The sequence below is a fragment of the Pteropus alecto genome, unplaced genomic scaffold (assembly GCF_000325575.1).
Source record: "Pteropus alecto unplaced genomic scaffold, ASM32557v1 scaffold79, whole genome shotgun sequence".
Lineage (NCBI taxonomy): Eukaryota > Metazoa > Chordata > Mammalia > Chiroptera > Pteropodidae > Pteropus > Pteropus alecto.
This window is the reverse complement of record NW_006494612.1, coordinates 2,763,958-2,780,485: the sequence shown is the minus strand read 5'-3', so window position 1 is coordinate 2,780,485 and position 16,528 is coordinate 2,763,958. Positions and strand designations below refer to the sequence as shown.

Genomic DNA, 16,528 nt, shown 5'->3' with positions numbered 1-16,528 from the left:
AAAGATCTCACCTTAATATGATGAAAATACAAAACACTTCATCGTCATAACTTTCTGCCATTTTTATATAGCAAACTACATCTAAGTCTCTTAATTTTTATATAGCAAACTACATCTAAGTCTCTTAATTAGTGGCTTCAATATTCCTTTAATTCTAAAATTCAACCAATTACAGCCATAAGCACAAAGTTTAAGTCCATCCACAGCACTGTCCCTCCTATTTAGTCAGGTGTTCTTCCTAAGCACCTCACTAATTCAATTATTGAACTGAAACAAAGCCAATGATTGAGCCAACAAACAAAAAAGTCAGAATTCATCATTTTCTACGCAAAATACTTAACACAGTGCCCGGCATGTAATAAATCCACAATAAATATTTGCTATTTCTTATGCCTTCATAAAAACAAATTTATATCTTATTCCAAAACAATATCCAGAGGAAAGCATGAGCCCTTCTTAAGATGTTCTAAGGTGGAAATCATGGCATCCATACGAAGGTAAACTTCAAAAAATTATCCTTTAGCAGCTGAGTAATCGGTGGGATTGGTGTCATTTCTGACTCTCCCACTCAGCAGCAGCTTGAGTTAACATGAAAAAGAAAATCAAGATCTGTTTTTGTTCTTAAATCTTAAATGGCTGTAGGCGGTCAGAGTCATTTCAAGAGTGAACTGCTTCTGAAGGCTCTGAATGGCTTAATTATGCCGACTCACATTTTCGATCTATAATAAGAACCCCCAAGACTACAAGAAAGAACCTAGAAGTTCTGCAGTAGGCAAAACAAAGTCTGTTTTCAACTGAAACTGAGAAAGCAGATTAACATTTAGAAGTCTATAATTTGGTCAACTGTTTTCTAGATGGGTTAGTTAGATAGAAAAAAATACCAAAAAACTTGGGAGGGGTAGGAGTTAAACTTAATAGCTCCGATCCCCCAGCCCCTTAAAAAAAAAAAAATCCCAATTTGTGATTTCTGCCTACTTATTTTTCTTTACCTTTGCTTCAAATCTCTTCTTAAAACTCTACTAGTTGAACCATCACTACCATTCAAAGCCCTCACGGAGATCCTGGCACAGACCTTCATTGTGCTTGAAGCATGGAAACCCAACACAACTCACTTGTAGACACAGTCTACCTATTAGGCCTGATGAAATAGTGGAAATTTTCCTGATCAGAGTCTCAATCATCAGTTACCACACCTAAGACAACTGGTTTCACAATTAGCAGTGGGAGTCTTGGCTTAATGTGACTGGTTATTGTTAACTCTCCTTCTTTACTATGAAAACTAGACAATGAAGGGTACTTGAAAATGTTAAACCACCATTTAGAAAAAAATTCTGCCTAAGCTAAAAGAGATATTTGAAGGAAGATAGGTGTCATTTCACAGGATGTAGGTAAGTTGCTTCAGAACACAAAGGATAAGCCCTTGAATTTTAAAATACTGCACAAAGCCTTTCATATGGGGAATAAAAAAAAAAAAACAAAAAACGAGGTCATCAAAACCTTTCCTTGATTGGCAGAGAGTGAGGGACGTATGCAAAAATGCTTTCTTGTGGTTGGTGCAAAGTCACTGGGGTGGGTCACCTGAAATGGAGTTACTGTTTAAAAAAATATCAGTGTTTCTCTGAATTCATGAATGATTAAACTCAAAGAATGTAAGGAGACCCTCGAGAGGAAGTGACTCACTATGCTGAGAAAGTTAGGAGGAAGCAGCACATGTCTCCATGAGATGCCCCGCTAGAATATAAGTTGTCTTTTAAACTGGGCCCTGAGCACTGGGTCCAGCATATACAGGTGGTGAAATAGCTGAATGGCTCCTGGGACATGACAGAAGATTCCTGAGAGCGCTGAAGAGAGATGAGGGAAAAGAACAGAGCTACCTTTGGCCAGGACCTGATTATACCTATCATGCTCATGCCGAAAGCCAGTTTATTTCTGAACATTCTAAGACTTCTTCCTGAAGCTCAGGGGGTGTGTGTGTGTGTGTGTGTGTGTGTGTGTGTACCACGAACACAAATTTAAAAGGTGATTCTATGAGGAGGAGGGGTCCTTAAGCTTTTATAGCTCCTGCTTTTCAGAAAACTACAAATATAGACTTGAGATCATAGAGAAATCAAGTAAATTAGGCACTGTGGAATGAACACCAAATAGCTATAGCGTTGGATTATACCTGACTAGGATAAGTAATTGGTTTGTTAATTGGTCCTAAAGCTGAAGTCAAAATGCTAGTCTATGTTAATATTAACATTCATTCCAAATGTCTTAAAGGCAAAAGTGTGAACTAAATCAATTTAGCTTTCAGATAAAGCAAACGGGACAGCATATCAATGATTGATGAATCTGGATAAAGGGTGTCTGGGAATTCCTTGAATTAGTCTTGCAACTTATTCTTAAGTTTGAAATGATATCGAAACAAAAAGTTACAAAAATTTCAGCATTTAAATGCTGAAACTTTTAAACTGAAAAGGTTTAAAATTTAATTTAAAAATTTAAATTTAATTTTAAAAAATGCTTTAAAACTTAGTGTAACTGAGAACGCAGCTATAGTTACAACAGGTTGGCATTTTATGGTAATTCTTAAATCATTCATAGAGATCACTTGAGAATGTCTAAGAGAGGTCACGATAGCATCTTTAACCAAATAAAAAAGTAAAAGCTTATAAACCTAAGGAACTGAGAACTCGTTAAGATAAAGTATAGGTGGCTACTGCAATACTGATCAGGTTATCAGATAATTAGGTTTTTACCATAAGGAAGGAAGCTAAGATATAAAATCTTGTTATTCATTTAGAATAGTATTTGAAAATTATAGCTGTGAGTTTTTCTGCAATCAATCTTTTATGTTCCACATCAGACCATAACTTGGTAACCAAATGTGCATCTCTACAATACGCCAATACACATTTTAAGCCCTGGCAAATTACCACAAACAAGGGGCTATATCTTGTATGCTCGGCATGTCAGGACCAATGTCTAATACTCCTACTTGCTCCCTTTTAGATAGATTAAAATTGAACATGTATTTCTTCCTGTAACTTTTTGACACTCAAAGTAGCTCTTAATACTTTTTAAATGATCAAGTTTTATAATAGGAAATAGGAACTAAAAAAATTTTTCCTCTCTTCTTAGTCCCTGGTTTAAGCCACCTACTTGGCCCAACAGATGAAGCCATATAATTAAACAACATGTTATTAGCTCATAGGGGCAGGACTGACATGAATGACTGGTATTTAAAATTTTTTTGTTCTGTAATCCACTTACTGAGATTCATCATTGTCAGCTCTCCAGGATAAGGGTAGTGAAGCCTTTCTGCAAAGTCCCGACAATACCACACAAGAAGCTCCTGGTTGGCAGGGATGGGCTTAATGGTGTAGAAGTAGATGTTCATCCCGTTCTGACATGCAGCCAGGTTTTGCTCCCGGGCAGAGTGTGCAGGATTCACATAGCGCATCCAGTTGCTTTTCTCCTCATTAAAGCCATCAATGAAGTGGTGAAGCTCCCCTCTGGAATAGATCTGTCCAAAAGAGAAGGCAGACATGTTAAAGAGTCAGCCCCAAAGCCAGGGGAAGCTTCCCCTGCACCTCTAAGAATAAACACAGCAAGTACTCTGTGTGATTTCTGGTCTCCTGTTGCTTAGTTAGAAAAAGAATCTAATCGCTGTAGCCAGGGTAGTCTTGAATCAGCAGAAATAAGGGCGGAAACAGGTAAGACGCACTTTGTCAGTTACCTTTTCCATTTCGGTTTTATCATCTTTTCACGTGTGGGGGAAAATAACAGATGAACGAAACACAAAATTTCATTTAAGGAGCTGCCAACAGACAGATCAAACCACCACAGAGTCCTACTTTTGCTACAACAGCGAATGGCAGATGGGCGATACTACTAACTTGAGTTCCGATTATGCTGGCTTTTAATGCTTTGAGTCACTGGGTAGAAGACCAAGCCGAGTGAATACGTCAAACTGAGTCTCTCAACTTTTTCTATGGCCTCTGTACTTGCCATTTCCTACACCCCCGCCCAAGGCTTAAACTATGCAAACATCCTCCACCCCCAAGCCTCTGAGTCCAGAAGTAACACTTGTTCATATGAATACTTGGAACCTTGCCTTTTTGTGGAAACACTGGGTGGGGCAAAGGTGAACTTCACCTGCCATAACAAAGAGAACACCGGGACAGAAGCCAGAATTTGACAGTCTACTGAAGAATCACTTTTCCTCTTGATAAACATGTATGGCCTTGTCAAAAGAGGGAAGAGGGAACCCTCGTCTCTGTGAGGAGGTTGGTCAAAACACCGACTCAGAGTCATAGGCATGTGTTTTTGGAAAAAGAACAGGAAGATACTATGTCGTTCTTTAAAGGCAACGCGTAATGAAGAATTCAAAGTTTGCCCCATAGTAATAACTGCTGGTTAACAGATGCACTCAGGCCACTCAGTAAAAAGGCAGAGGTCAAAACAGGGCGCATCAAAATATCTGTTCTTACTGAAATTAGTTCATAAGCAAACTCCTTACCCTTCCACAGAAAGTTTCTCTCTCTCCCTCTTTTTAAGATGTACCACCCTTTTCTTCAGACTTAAGTATTTCCTTATACTTATATAATCAATACCTGGTCATCTGCAACTTGTAGTCTCCAAGTAGTGAGGCATGGTTCGTAGCAGAAATTGCTCTAACCGGACAGCAGGTTATTGCTTTGTTCTTAGTCACATACTGACTGCGTTAGTCTATAAATCGGTTCTGTATTTCGTTCAAACTTTATCAGAGACAAAAAGGAACTCTGTCCCTTTAACGCGGGCAGTAAACACCAGAATCACTTTCTTTTAAGAGTAACTTCCTGTAAATTCTGAAGGGGGAAATACATGTGGCTTCATCAAAGCAGCTTGTGAGAGCTTTTGCGGTGTGTTTTGCTAAGAGAAAATGGAACAAGGCTGGGTGAATTCTGCTATCAAGAGGGGTTTTCAAGTTTGTTTACTCTGATGTGCAAACTTCCAGGAACATGGGGTTCCATCGCTCTTGCACTCTTCGCTGGGCGGAAACTGCTTTCTAAAGCTACGGGTGTGTTGATTCCAGTCAGCCTTCCACGGACTACAATTTACTGTATCCTCGTTTAAAAACAGAAATATCGATGCCATGAAGTCACATACACACACACACACCCACAAGAAAATAAAATAATGCATACGTCAAATGAACACTGCTCCCTATCACCTCACTACATTTCCATATATTATCAAGAAGATTAAAAACGTGCTGACTCATAGTACAGTTACAAGAAATGTCACTGGTTTCTCAACTTGAACATCCCTTCTCTTCTTTGACTGTGTAATTTGCATGAAACTTTCTTTCCTTACAACAGATGTTCATATTCCTGCCAGCAAAATCAGGATGCTTTTAACAACATGTGGGAAGTTATCTCCTACAATATCCTTTGCATGTGAAAAAATGATTCAAATAAATCCTCCCCAAGAAAAGCATTTCAGTTACTTAGAGAACCAGGGAACCGGGGCAGAGATAAGAGGTTCTTAGGTATTTCTTGCCATTTGTCGAAATGACCATGAATAAATGAAATTTATGCTAGATCGTCTTAATTCAGACCTGCGACTCCAAGAATTATATACCTTTAGGGCTCCCGTCTGACAAGACTTTATTGGCAGTAAAAGCAAAAATGCGCTCTCTTACATTTTGCCCATTATAAATCATGCATTTTAAGCACGAGTAGTTACTAAATAAAAATTGAGCATGCACAATTCTTAGTGCTCTCTTTTGCTTAGAAATAGTATAATAAATCTAAAAACGCGAAACTTCCCGGATTTAAAAAAAAGTCTTAGGAAACAGCTTCTGAATGGTCCTCAAATATGTCTTTTATCAAGATACTTGTCCAAAGATATAAGCGTTCTAGGTGAATACTGGCCAAAGTAAGTACAATCCAATTTTTGTTTGTTACCGTTCAGCTATTTCTGAAAAGAATTCAAATAATGGCTCCGCAGCAGTCATGTGATTTTTATGTAAGTATGTATGAAAAATTACTTATAAATTTTGTAAGTGTACTTTTATTTTCTAATTGAGGTAAACTTAATATCCCAGAGAGATCTACGGGAAAATGGAAAGCAGTCTGACATTGTTCTCTGTTCACTCCTAGTTCAGGGTCTTCTACCCAAGGGTTCCATCTAATTAGTTCAACTTTGTGGTCCTTTCTAACCTGATATTCCAAAGAAAACTGCATTGGCCAGACTTTTTGACTGGCTGTTATAGGGGAGTTTATCATCTTGCATGATTGCAAGCATTTTCCTGATGCTATGGGTGTAATCTACATACATAGTCAAATCCCATAGTTTTATGGTGCAGACTAGTCCCGAGGTCCATCTCCATTCCCGTCAGTGCCAACTTCCTTCCATCCTTCCTTAATGACATTTATTTTCAAGACAAATCATATATGATTATTCTCCCATTCAATTAACGTTAACTCAGCAAGAAATCAAGAAGAGGTGAAATCTAAGGCTTGGTGACTCATTACTACTTCCTTGCAGAGAAATGCAAATGAACTTACCCTTGAGGCAAGTAACAAACTGTTTTCTTTCATCACAAAGCTCGATGAATTGCAAAAATTAAGATTCACATATAGTCCATATCTCCATCCCAAACCACTTACAGGCTGTTTCTCCAGGGCCAAACACTGAGCCAGTTTCTTCACACTCGCTTAGAATTCTGCGTCCATGGGAACCCTGAATACTTGTGGCGAGGCCCAGTACAGGTTGAAAAAGGAAGTGACCCAGCAATTCTAGCTCCATTTTTTTTTCTTAATATTTAATGAGTCTGGAAGAATTTTTCCTACTTACCCGCCAAAAATATTTCCTGTTAGCGTTCTTGGGAACGGTATCATTGGTGTAGATTTCACCTATTAGAGGTCCAAACCGTGTTCCCTTTGGTATGTATTCTTTACTCATCACTCCAATAACCTAAAGGGGTAAAATGTATGAAACGGTTACTGGACTATAAAATATTAACCAATCTTTTTAATTCAATGAATTGATTTGTCAAGTGGTCATTGCAACCAGTGATGAGGACATTATGGTATGGAGAGCAGACATTAGTGGCGCCTACATAATTAACAACGAGTTTCACCTTAGGGCAAGACCATTTTTGAAACTCCTAGGTCATAAACAAATATTCAACAAAGCATTAAAATAGCCTGGAGGATTATTCTCCAGTGACTGAGGGTCCTTTGTTTTCATTACTTTTTATGCTAGAAGAACAGAGAGGGTAACCATTCTGTTTTAGAACGAGAATCAGATACTGCAGAATTAGATAGTCCAGGTTAGACCATTTTGGCCTGCTCCTAGTTTCTTATTTCTCCTTCTCTCTCAAACCATAAACAGTGTATTTGAGAGGAATAAAATAGTTTTAACCTCAGAAACCAAAATAATGCTTTTTGGTTGTTCCACAAAGGCCTAAGGAACCAGAAACCAAGCATTCTATTTTTTTTTCATCCCAGATGAGGTTTGTTTTTTTTTTTTTTTAAATATAGCTTGCATGTTCTCTTTTACGAAGAAAGATCTTTCAACTAACTGTAATTTTTGTTCTTTTCTAGAATCTCCTACTACACAGTGGTCAAAAGTCCTCTTTTGAAATGGAATTTATACTGAGGAGAGTTGTGGGTTCTAAGATCTGAGGAAATGACCTTCTCAGACTGGATGTATCACACATTCTGACTTTGTAGGGCCTTGGTAAAGAAACATGTTAACTATGCCAGTTCCTCCTTGATCGTAAATTTCTTTAGGGGCAGGGGGGTGAAAAAAAATCACCAACCACAAATCAGGAAGCAATTCATCACTATTCAAAAAGTGCTCTGCAAGTAGTCCTTTATACAACATTTTGCACTTAGTTTTGTTTTGATTTTCACTCACTCACTTTTCCATTTTTATTTCTTTTCATCCAAAAGAGCCAAGAAATTACTTACTAAACACTATACTGAAATGGACCAAGAGGAGAGGTAAAAAATAAAATTTGTTTCCAGTTTTTATTATCCCTAGTGGCTCCTGTGTAATTGTATACCTGAAATGGTAGGCTCAAATTTATGAATCAATAAATGTTCACAGTGGAATCTAAGATTTTGGTTATGATATTCACTGACACCTCATTAAATAGCACTGAGAATTTAAACCTCTGTTTAAATAGATATAGAATAAGCACACCTATAAGGAAGGAACAACCGGTCTTTCCCATGTACATTTCTTATCAGCCAATGAGTTTTTAAAAAACAATTTAGTATTCACTATACAAGTCAATGAAGCATACCTAGACTGGAAAGACAGAAAATAAGATATTTTCCTACACCTAACATAAGTTGAAACAAGGTTGGTGAGCTAGTGTTATTTTTGGTTCTTTATGAATTTCTGGCAGAGAGCTGAAAAAAGCAGATGTTCATTTCATCCTCTCCTTCTGCCTTCATTTACATCTATGTGCTCTTTCGATAATAGTTTGTAGTTATTGGTATTTGTTGACAGAACAACTACTGAGGACAGGAGCACCTCAGGACAGTCTCGAGATAAAAATATATACTAAAGCTTAAGTAGACTTACTTATTCAGAGACTCACTGTTTATGATACATTATTGAACCGAATGAATTTAAAAAATTCATGGAATTGACTTCTATGACACGCCAATCCTTTGGCATTCATGTTTGAGTGATTATTCCATAATATTAAAATGACGAACAGGAAAAACAAATAATGTCATTTGTTGGTGAGCCAATAATTAGCAGTTGATATTTTCAACATATCCACTTTAAAGCAGTAATTTTAAGAAAGGTACTCAACTGGTTCGTCGACTTTGTTTTAAATTATAGTCTCTTGCAGACAGTGTCTTAGGAGTCAGAGCTTGAGTACCAACAAGGCGAATTACATTGAGGTCAGGGTTTTTTGTTTTGTTTTTTTCAAATTGCCATTCTTTTAACCAATGGGCCTCTTACTTTTCAGCTACCAATTTTACATTAGGAAAACACAGAACATCCTCTTATGGCCAAAGAGAAGTCTACTGGAATCCTGTTCCTACAAAGGAATTTGCAGGAGACATAAGCCACCTAACACCTATTTGAGCACTATGGGCAAGTCACTGGGGAAGCTATAAGGCAGTACCAGAAATACCTCTTGCCATCTAAAACCTTACAAATGCAATACAGCAGGCAAGATAGAACAACTGAAAAGAAGAGGGTCTGTGGTGGAAGAGAGATCTATGAAAATCCTCAAGCCCCAAACAATTAAAAGAGCCTCAATATTAGATTTTCTTTACAAGGGGGACAGAACTTTAATATTTTAAGTTCCTATTACACACGGAACTATAGGATACATACAAACTCACACATATGGAGAGAGACACAAATCCGTAGAATTTCGAGGTTGGAAGGAATCGTGTTCCTTGTATGCCATCTATATCTATTCCCAATCCAGTACTCTAATACATGATAAACACCTTCATCTTGAATCCATATCTGAGACACCTTATTCAGAGAGGACATAAGAGCTGCAATTGTTAAATTACAGTGCTCCGCCAGGTAACTATGGTGCGGAATAGGAACCAGGGTTGTTTTTAATGGGAAGTAGAAGATCAAGTCATAGTTCTCCCTCTGGCCCTGGAAAGATCCAGATGTAAATCTTAGCCAACAACATTCTGTCCTTGGAGCAAGCAAAAGATACGGAAAGACTTGGTGTGTGCCTTGGATTTTGCAGTTCTAAAAAGACTAATTAAGAATGTATTCACCTAGTTTAGGAAGGAAACTTCATTGGAACTGACCAGGGTCCTAAAGAATTTCTGCTGGGGACAGGCTGCTGTGTGCCTTCCATAAACCTATCAGAGACAGGACACAGGCTTCAATGTTCCCTTGCCCTCCAGAAGCTCTTCAATGCCTTGTGTTATGTATGGAGCTGACCCTTCCGCCATGTGGGCAGATCGGTCTCTGTCAGCAGCCTCAGTTACAGAACACACCCTGCTGTCCGTGGCTTCCAGACAGCAGTGGGTTTTGAGGGGAAACATCATTCAGGTCTAAATGTGGTATAAGCATCCTCACCCTGGATTACATTAAGATCATTTTAATTACTAGCCATCTCTCCCTCTCCTCAAATCTCCTCCTAAAAATGCCTCATTCGATTAAAATTCTATTTTGTTTATTTTTATTTTTATTATTATTTATGCCTACAGCACCTGGTGTTCCTAGGTGGTCTCTCATCCAAGTACTAACCAGGCCCAACCCTGCTTAGCTTCTGAGATCAGACATCGGGCTTGTTCAGGGTGGTATGGCCGTAGACCATGGACCGTGGCTCCACCGGGGCACGAACCCAGGACCTTCTGCGTGTAAAGCAGACATGCTAACCACTATACTATGGAACCACGTCCTAAAATTCTATTTTGAATATATGGATATCTCATTGAGATAACTAGAACTCTTTTATGGACCAAGTCTTTAGCCTATAATGCATACCATTTATTTCAAAGAGGTGGAGTGAATGGACATGTTTTTGAAAGGTTTCCTCCTTAATTACCTTTATATTATAGGAAATGTAGTAATGCCTCAGTACATTGTCTCCCAAATAAAAGGCAGTATGAAGAAAAGGGAACTGCACGTTATGGTGAGATACTTTTTACAGATGACTAGAATTAATAATGGACTTCAATCAAAATGGACACTGAGCTAGTCCCATCATCGGTCTGATGTTTATCACCACACGACTTTGAGAGGTCAGACAGAGAGAGCCACAGAGCTTCTAGAATGCAATTAACCCCAGTACAGGCTACCGCTTCTAAAATATAAATGTTTAAATTGATCTTTCTGTATTCAAGTATTCATAGAAAATTATTTCAGGAGGACAAGGGGAAAATCCCCCTAAAAGAATAACTCATCAGTTACAAAAGTTTTAAAGGTTTTGAATAGTACATCTATATTTGGTTTGAGTTCTGGAAATAGGAAGTAAGAACCGCCTCATTAAAGGTGCAGAATGATTCTAAACCAAATCTAAAAATGAGGGTCAGGATTAGAAATATGGTTTGTATGTTTTGTTTTTAAACTAAAAGAAAGAAAAAAGGTGCTGACACATAGCACAAACTCATAATGAAAAATGGTCTTGTTAAAAAAAAATCCCCAAGTATGTCAGCACAATAGTACATAATGTAACATCTTCTACTACTTAAATGAAAACATTTAAAGAACGGCAAGTTAAATCAGTCAAATCAGTCAGATAAAAACTGCGTGTAGAAGAGCTTTTTTCCTATTTCCACAGTTTATGGGACTGAAAGGACTAACTGAGTAATGGTAATGTAAACATTTCATCAATCCTAAAGGTCTCTGTTCTGAACTGGTTTGCAGCAATCATAGCCACAATGGCCCAACTCCAGAGTCCTCTTTCACCACGTGAATGGAGCTGTCCTTTCCCAAAGTTCAAAAAGGAGGATGGGAGAAACAGAAAAACAGGTACAAATTCCAGAGTCAGCTTAAGACAGTATTGTATTTACGTTGGTTTTCTGATTGCTTTTATGATTCGGGACTGAAGACGTACTCTTCTAGGCAAATGTTTCAGTTAAATAAAACACAGGAAAATAGAATAAGAGAACCCTGATCTCTTATTAGGTTAGTTTTGAAGGACCCTCTTTAAGAATATAGGTACTGCATTTTATTTTATTTTATTTTTTTGCATGCTGAACGTACTAAAATAGGGAGCTATACGTTCAGAGGGAAAAAAAAACTAAACAAGCTTAATAAAGGATCAGTCTGAAATGTGTTCAGATGATAAATAAAACCACAGTGACACCAAGAGGGGCCAGAGTGGCATAATCAAGAGGCACTGGCTGGGGAAGTCAGAACTTTGCTCTAAGTCTCAGTGCTGGCTCTAACTACACAGCTTGGGTAAGTGACTATCTTTCTGAACCTTGGACTATGTGATCGAAGGGCATTGCCTGATTTAACTATGATTTAAAATAGAATGATGGAAATTGAAAAACTTGAGCTAAGAGCTGAATTGAGGATAAGCACATTGTAGAATTAAAAAGCAAAGATGACCCACAGAATGGAGATTTATTTCAACCCCAATGGGTTGGACAGGGCAACACGGCACAAGTAAACCCTGGGAACAGACCACTATTTGGTCAAATCTGATATGGGAAAAAACACACTACACCTTTTAAAGCCACAGCCAAACCTTAAATACTGAAACAAATCCTACATTGATTCCAGGGGCCACATATTAAGAGACTTTCTACTGAGAAGAATGTTACTTTAGAAAGAGGTATAATTAAGGCCGACCTCTGGGGTTAAATTTTTAGTAACGTTCATGTACAACTACAATTTAAATTTTGCTTTTTGTACAATCTGCCTTTACTCTCCCAGCAGGGGGGAAAAAAAAGGTTACTCTTTAATGAAACGCAAAGCAGAGTTGCTCTATTTAATTTTAGACAGCTGTGTCTCCCCCTCACCAAAAACACTGAACTCAGACACAAACAGGAAAGAGACAAAGTATTTCCCAAACAGGCTCCCCGGCTCCTTCAAATGCTGTTCCTTAGGGAAGGAGGAAAATGATTTGCCATGGCTGTAACGAACAGTCCCAGTATCGACTTATCGCAAATGATCCTCTTCTCACTACTCTCTGAAGGAACAGAACTGACAGTGACCTGTGGCCACGGTGGTGGTACGAAGTCAGCTGAGAGCTGGATTCCTTCAACTCAGCCCAGCAGCAGTGAGAGCAACTGCAGTAGCCGAGTGCTGGAAACAAGAGGTGGTTCTGCAAGTTACTTCACAGCTAAACATCACGCCTCACTATAATTGTTATATAAAAGGGTAAACACAAATCCTTTGCTCATTCCAAGTTGGGGTTTTCGGCCCCTTTGAAGCAACAAAGAGTGTACCCACTTCAGAGGCCAGTGAGGAATCAGCCTGCCAGCCCAGCAGAGTAGCTTCCGCAGATAAACAGTGATGTCTGAAGTCATCCGGACAGAGGACACTTTTACATGAACCTCTTCACGGTTTATGCCATCACTTCAGTTCATAAACACCTCAGGGTTTTGAGAATAATTTTAGAAACCCAGCCAATAAAGCTGGCTTGTTAAAAAGAATAAAGCCATCTAATGACCAAAAGGAGAACAACAACAAAAAAAAACTATAACAAATGTTTTTTCTAAGAAAAAGTTTTCTCCCTCAAAAGCTATCGTACACCTGGGGGACCCAGGGCCAGTGAGTACAGCATGGGCAGCGGCTTTCTCTCAGCTCGCTGACAATTTTGCCCACCCCGTGCTACAATTCGGCTTTTCCAAGACATGTCATCTTGCCAAAAGATTTTACTGTTTACTAATTAGTATGGAACAGTGGAGGGCTGAAGGAAGTGAGACAGGACTGACTTAAGCAAAGAGAAAGCAAAGGAAGACATGAAGTAAGTGATCAATTATTTACTGGTACTTACAGATTCTCACAGAGATAGGAGGCCTCAAGGGCAAGTAGGGAGATTTGGCCTCAGATGCCAATCTTCTTCGGCAATAAACCAGAGGCTTACCTCTTTGCTGTTTGTGGCATATTTGAAAAGCAGATTCCTGGGTAAGGATGCCTCTGCCTGAACAGAAGTCCCTCCGTCGGCTCCAGAATCCCAGGGGTGGTCGTTCACAATGTATGTACACTTCTCTTCAAACTCAGCCTCTGTCCACAGAGTCAGATCCGCGTCCTCCATGTCCATTTTCATGGTCCCCTCAGTCCCCTCTGCCAACCCTTGAAACCTCACAGCGCTGGAGCTACACTTGGGGGCAGCCTGGAAGAGAAGGGGAAGGCCTTTAATCCCCATTGTCCTGTGGCTCTCTCCACCGAGAGGCTATGACTAATACAATAGTCTGAAGACTTTAAATGCAGATGAAGAGTGCTTGGTACAGTTGAACAAGAGCCAAAAAGCCATGTAAAGAAGATTGCCTTGAAGAAGCAGGGTTTCAGAATGCTACTCTAAGTTTAAAAAAAGAAGAAGCAAAAAAAAAAAAAAAAAAAAAGAATGTGGCAACTTCGGGGTGGGGGAAGAACCTCCTCGGAACAATCCTTGGCTTTACCTCTCACAGCAGAAAAATGTTGTGGGCACTCGGTCCTGTGTCCCAGAACGCCTGGGGTCATGGCTGCCAGACCCTCAGCGCTGTGGAAAAGCTGCCTCAGAAAAGTGTCACAAACAAGGAGAGGAAGAGGAAGGAGCTCTGTCTGCCTGTGAATGAAGCTAAAAATGGAAAGCGCGTGTGGTGCAGGAGCGGAACCCAGCCTGCCTTTTCCAAATGGGGAAGACTGAAGTTTCCCACCAGCTCCCAAGGCAAAACAACTTTCAAAACAACTTGCCCCCCCTCCACCCGCTGCATGCTGTCTTTCATCCTCTCAAGACTGGAAAGGATCTTTTCCTGCCAGCATCACCGAGGTACAGCTTTTCAGAAATTATTTGGACCACAGGAAAAGAGGAAGAAAACTGGGTGAAGGGGGGAAAACGCCCCACAGTGTCTTTGGACTTGTGGGCATCTCACGCCAATTTGAAAAATCAAAAACAAAACATAGGAATTCCCAGGAGAGAATTCCTTCAGGAGCTCTCAGCCACAAATAGCACTTTCCATTTAAATCTGAAAGTGTACAAATTCCCAGAAGTCACTGATGTGCTACAGTTTACTGTAACTAAAGTTATAACAAATAGAGAGGACTCAGAGGACACGTTCAGCTTCCACTTGTAAATGGATAAGGATGTTTCCGCAAGTCTCCCCTCACCCGCAGGAAAAGTGCTTTCCAAAGAGAAATAAAAGGTAATCAACTTCTGCAATGTTTTCCCATAGAGACATGCTGATAAAAAGGAACATGGGTATCATTTCCACGTAAGAGCATGCCCTCCTTTGAATGTAAACATAGCACTGTGGAAGTCCTTCAAGGTGGTTTCTATATTCTTCTATCTCTTTCCTAAATATGATGCTCTTCAAAAAAGTCAGAGGCGAAGTTATCTTTCCTTCAGTTACAGTTTAAACAACTTCGCTTATTTTTATTTAGTCGCAACGTGTACAGTCACGATGCCAAAGAGATGTTAAAATAAAACAAAAAATTTAAAATTAAGCCAACCCAGAATAGTTACTTTGTTTGACGAGGGGTGGGCGGTTGCCGTTACTGAAATTTCAATGAACTGACAATTATGCCTAGAACTGAAAGGGTTAATGATTCATAAGGAAAAAGTCTTACAAATGTTTGACAGTTCTAAGTGCCTTAAAGCAGAAGCATTTCTGGTTTCTACCGCGACTACGTTACAAAAAAAAAAAAGTTTTCAGATCAATTTCAGATTTAAAAACAAGATCAAGTTCCTTACCAAGGTCGTACCCACACGTTTTTCCAAGCAAATATCCAACATTGGAGATAAGTGTCGCTCATCTCTACACAGCCCACATTTCCTCCGCGTCCCCTCGCGGGCTGGGACTGACGCGCACCTCGGCGGTTCCCTCCTTATCTAAGGCAGCCCGGGCGCCCGCGTCCCGGCCCTCGGCGGCGGACAGGTGCTGCGCGCTGCTCTGCCTCGCCGCAGCACTGGAGGACCGAGTCTCGCCGCAGCACTTTCAGTCTGTGTTAACCAACGCCGCGTCTCCTATCCCCTCCCTGAAGGAGATTTCCCATTCGTCCGACTCACTCAACACCAGCTTGAAGTGGGAGGCGTGGCCACACCTGGACTCGGCGGAGCCGCGCTTTGCCCAGCCCAGTGCTTTCCCCCCCGATTGCGAGCCTGCGACAGCTTCCTCTCTTCGCATGTGAATCTCAACATTTACTTGGAATCTTCCTACTCCCCTTTGAAGGCACTTAACCTCAACGTTTGCTCGAGCTGTATTGTATTCTAAATACTCCAGACCGCCCTCCTTCCTGCTGTGGCTTTATAAGGGGGCTAACATTCTTTACATTAAGAGAAACCAAAAAATTAGCGTAAAATGTTGTAGTTCCTCGGTTCAAATCCATCGCTACAGATTATACAAAACTTACTTGAAAAGAGCAAGTGAATTATTTTTGCAGCTAATGTAATAAAATGTAGCTGTCTAGTCCTCAAGCTCCTGAGCCTTGCCCTTCCCCTGAGGTCCCTCCCCTAGGCCAAGCAGAGCCAGGTGTGTTCACACACACATGCGCGCGCGCGCGCGCACACACACACACACACACACACACACACACACCCTCTAAGCTTCCATTTCTCCCAACCAAAATGCATTGAAATTTGGCAGAACTTCCCTATTTTAACTATTTAGTAAATAGCGAAATAGGAAAAAGTTATCATCTTACAGATTAGTTTCTTTGCCTTTTCTCCCCTCCCAAACCCCACAGCCATACTTCCGAGGAGTGTGTGAGCAGTGTAGTGTGTAAGCGAAGTGTATAGCATTAATCGTTTCTCAGTTAAAGGGAATGTTGAACTGGTCACTGCAAGTGGAAGGCAGACGGAGGCAGTAATTAGTGGGGCTCATTCTGAGCCTTGTCCCGCTTTTCCTACAGCCCCAGTCAGTCTTCTGTTGAAGGAAGGACATCCTGTGATGATGGC

General features: G+C 40.0%; 1 protein-coding gene and 1 pseudogene across 2 annotated transcripts in view; both read right to left on the bottom strand.

The window, feature by feature from the left end:
- The window catches only part of PRDM1 (PR/SET domain 1), a 21,910-nt gene extending 6,062 nt beyond the window's left edge, over window positions 1-15,848 (bottom strand). Inside the window, exons 1-4 of one of the 2 annotated variants that reach the window (XM_006926041.3) lie at window positions 15,326-15,848; window positions 13,520-13,768; window positions 6,826-6,945; window positions 3,256-3,508 (exon numbers count right to left, since the gene is read on the bottom strand). In XM_006926041.3, coding sequence (XP_006926103.1) covers window positions 3,256-3,508; window positions 6,826-6,945; window positions 13,520-13,768; window positions 15,326-15,367 — 664 coding nt within the window. In that variant the 5' untranslated portion in view covers window positions 15,368-15,848. The remainder of the gene's footprint in view (window positions 1-3,255; window positions 3,509-6,825; window positions 6,946-13,519; window positions 13,769-15,325) is intronic. The other variant, XM_006926040.3, reaches the window with a different exon arrangement.
- Window positions 10,176-10,291, bottom strand: LOC112474339 (annotated as a pseudogene).
- Window positions 15,849-16,528: the final 680 nt, after the last annotated feature.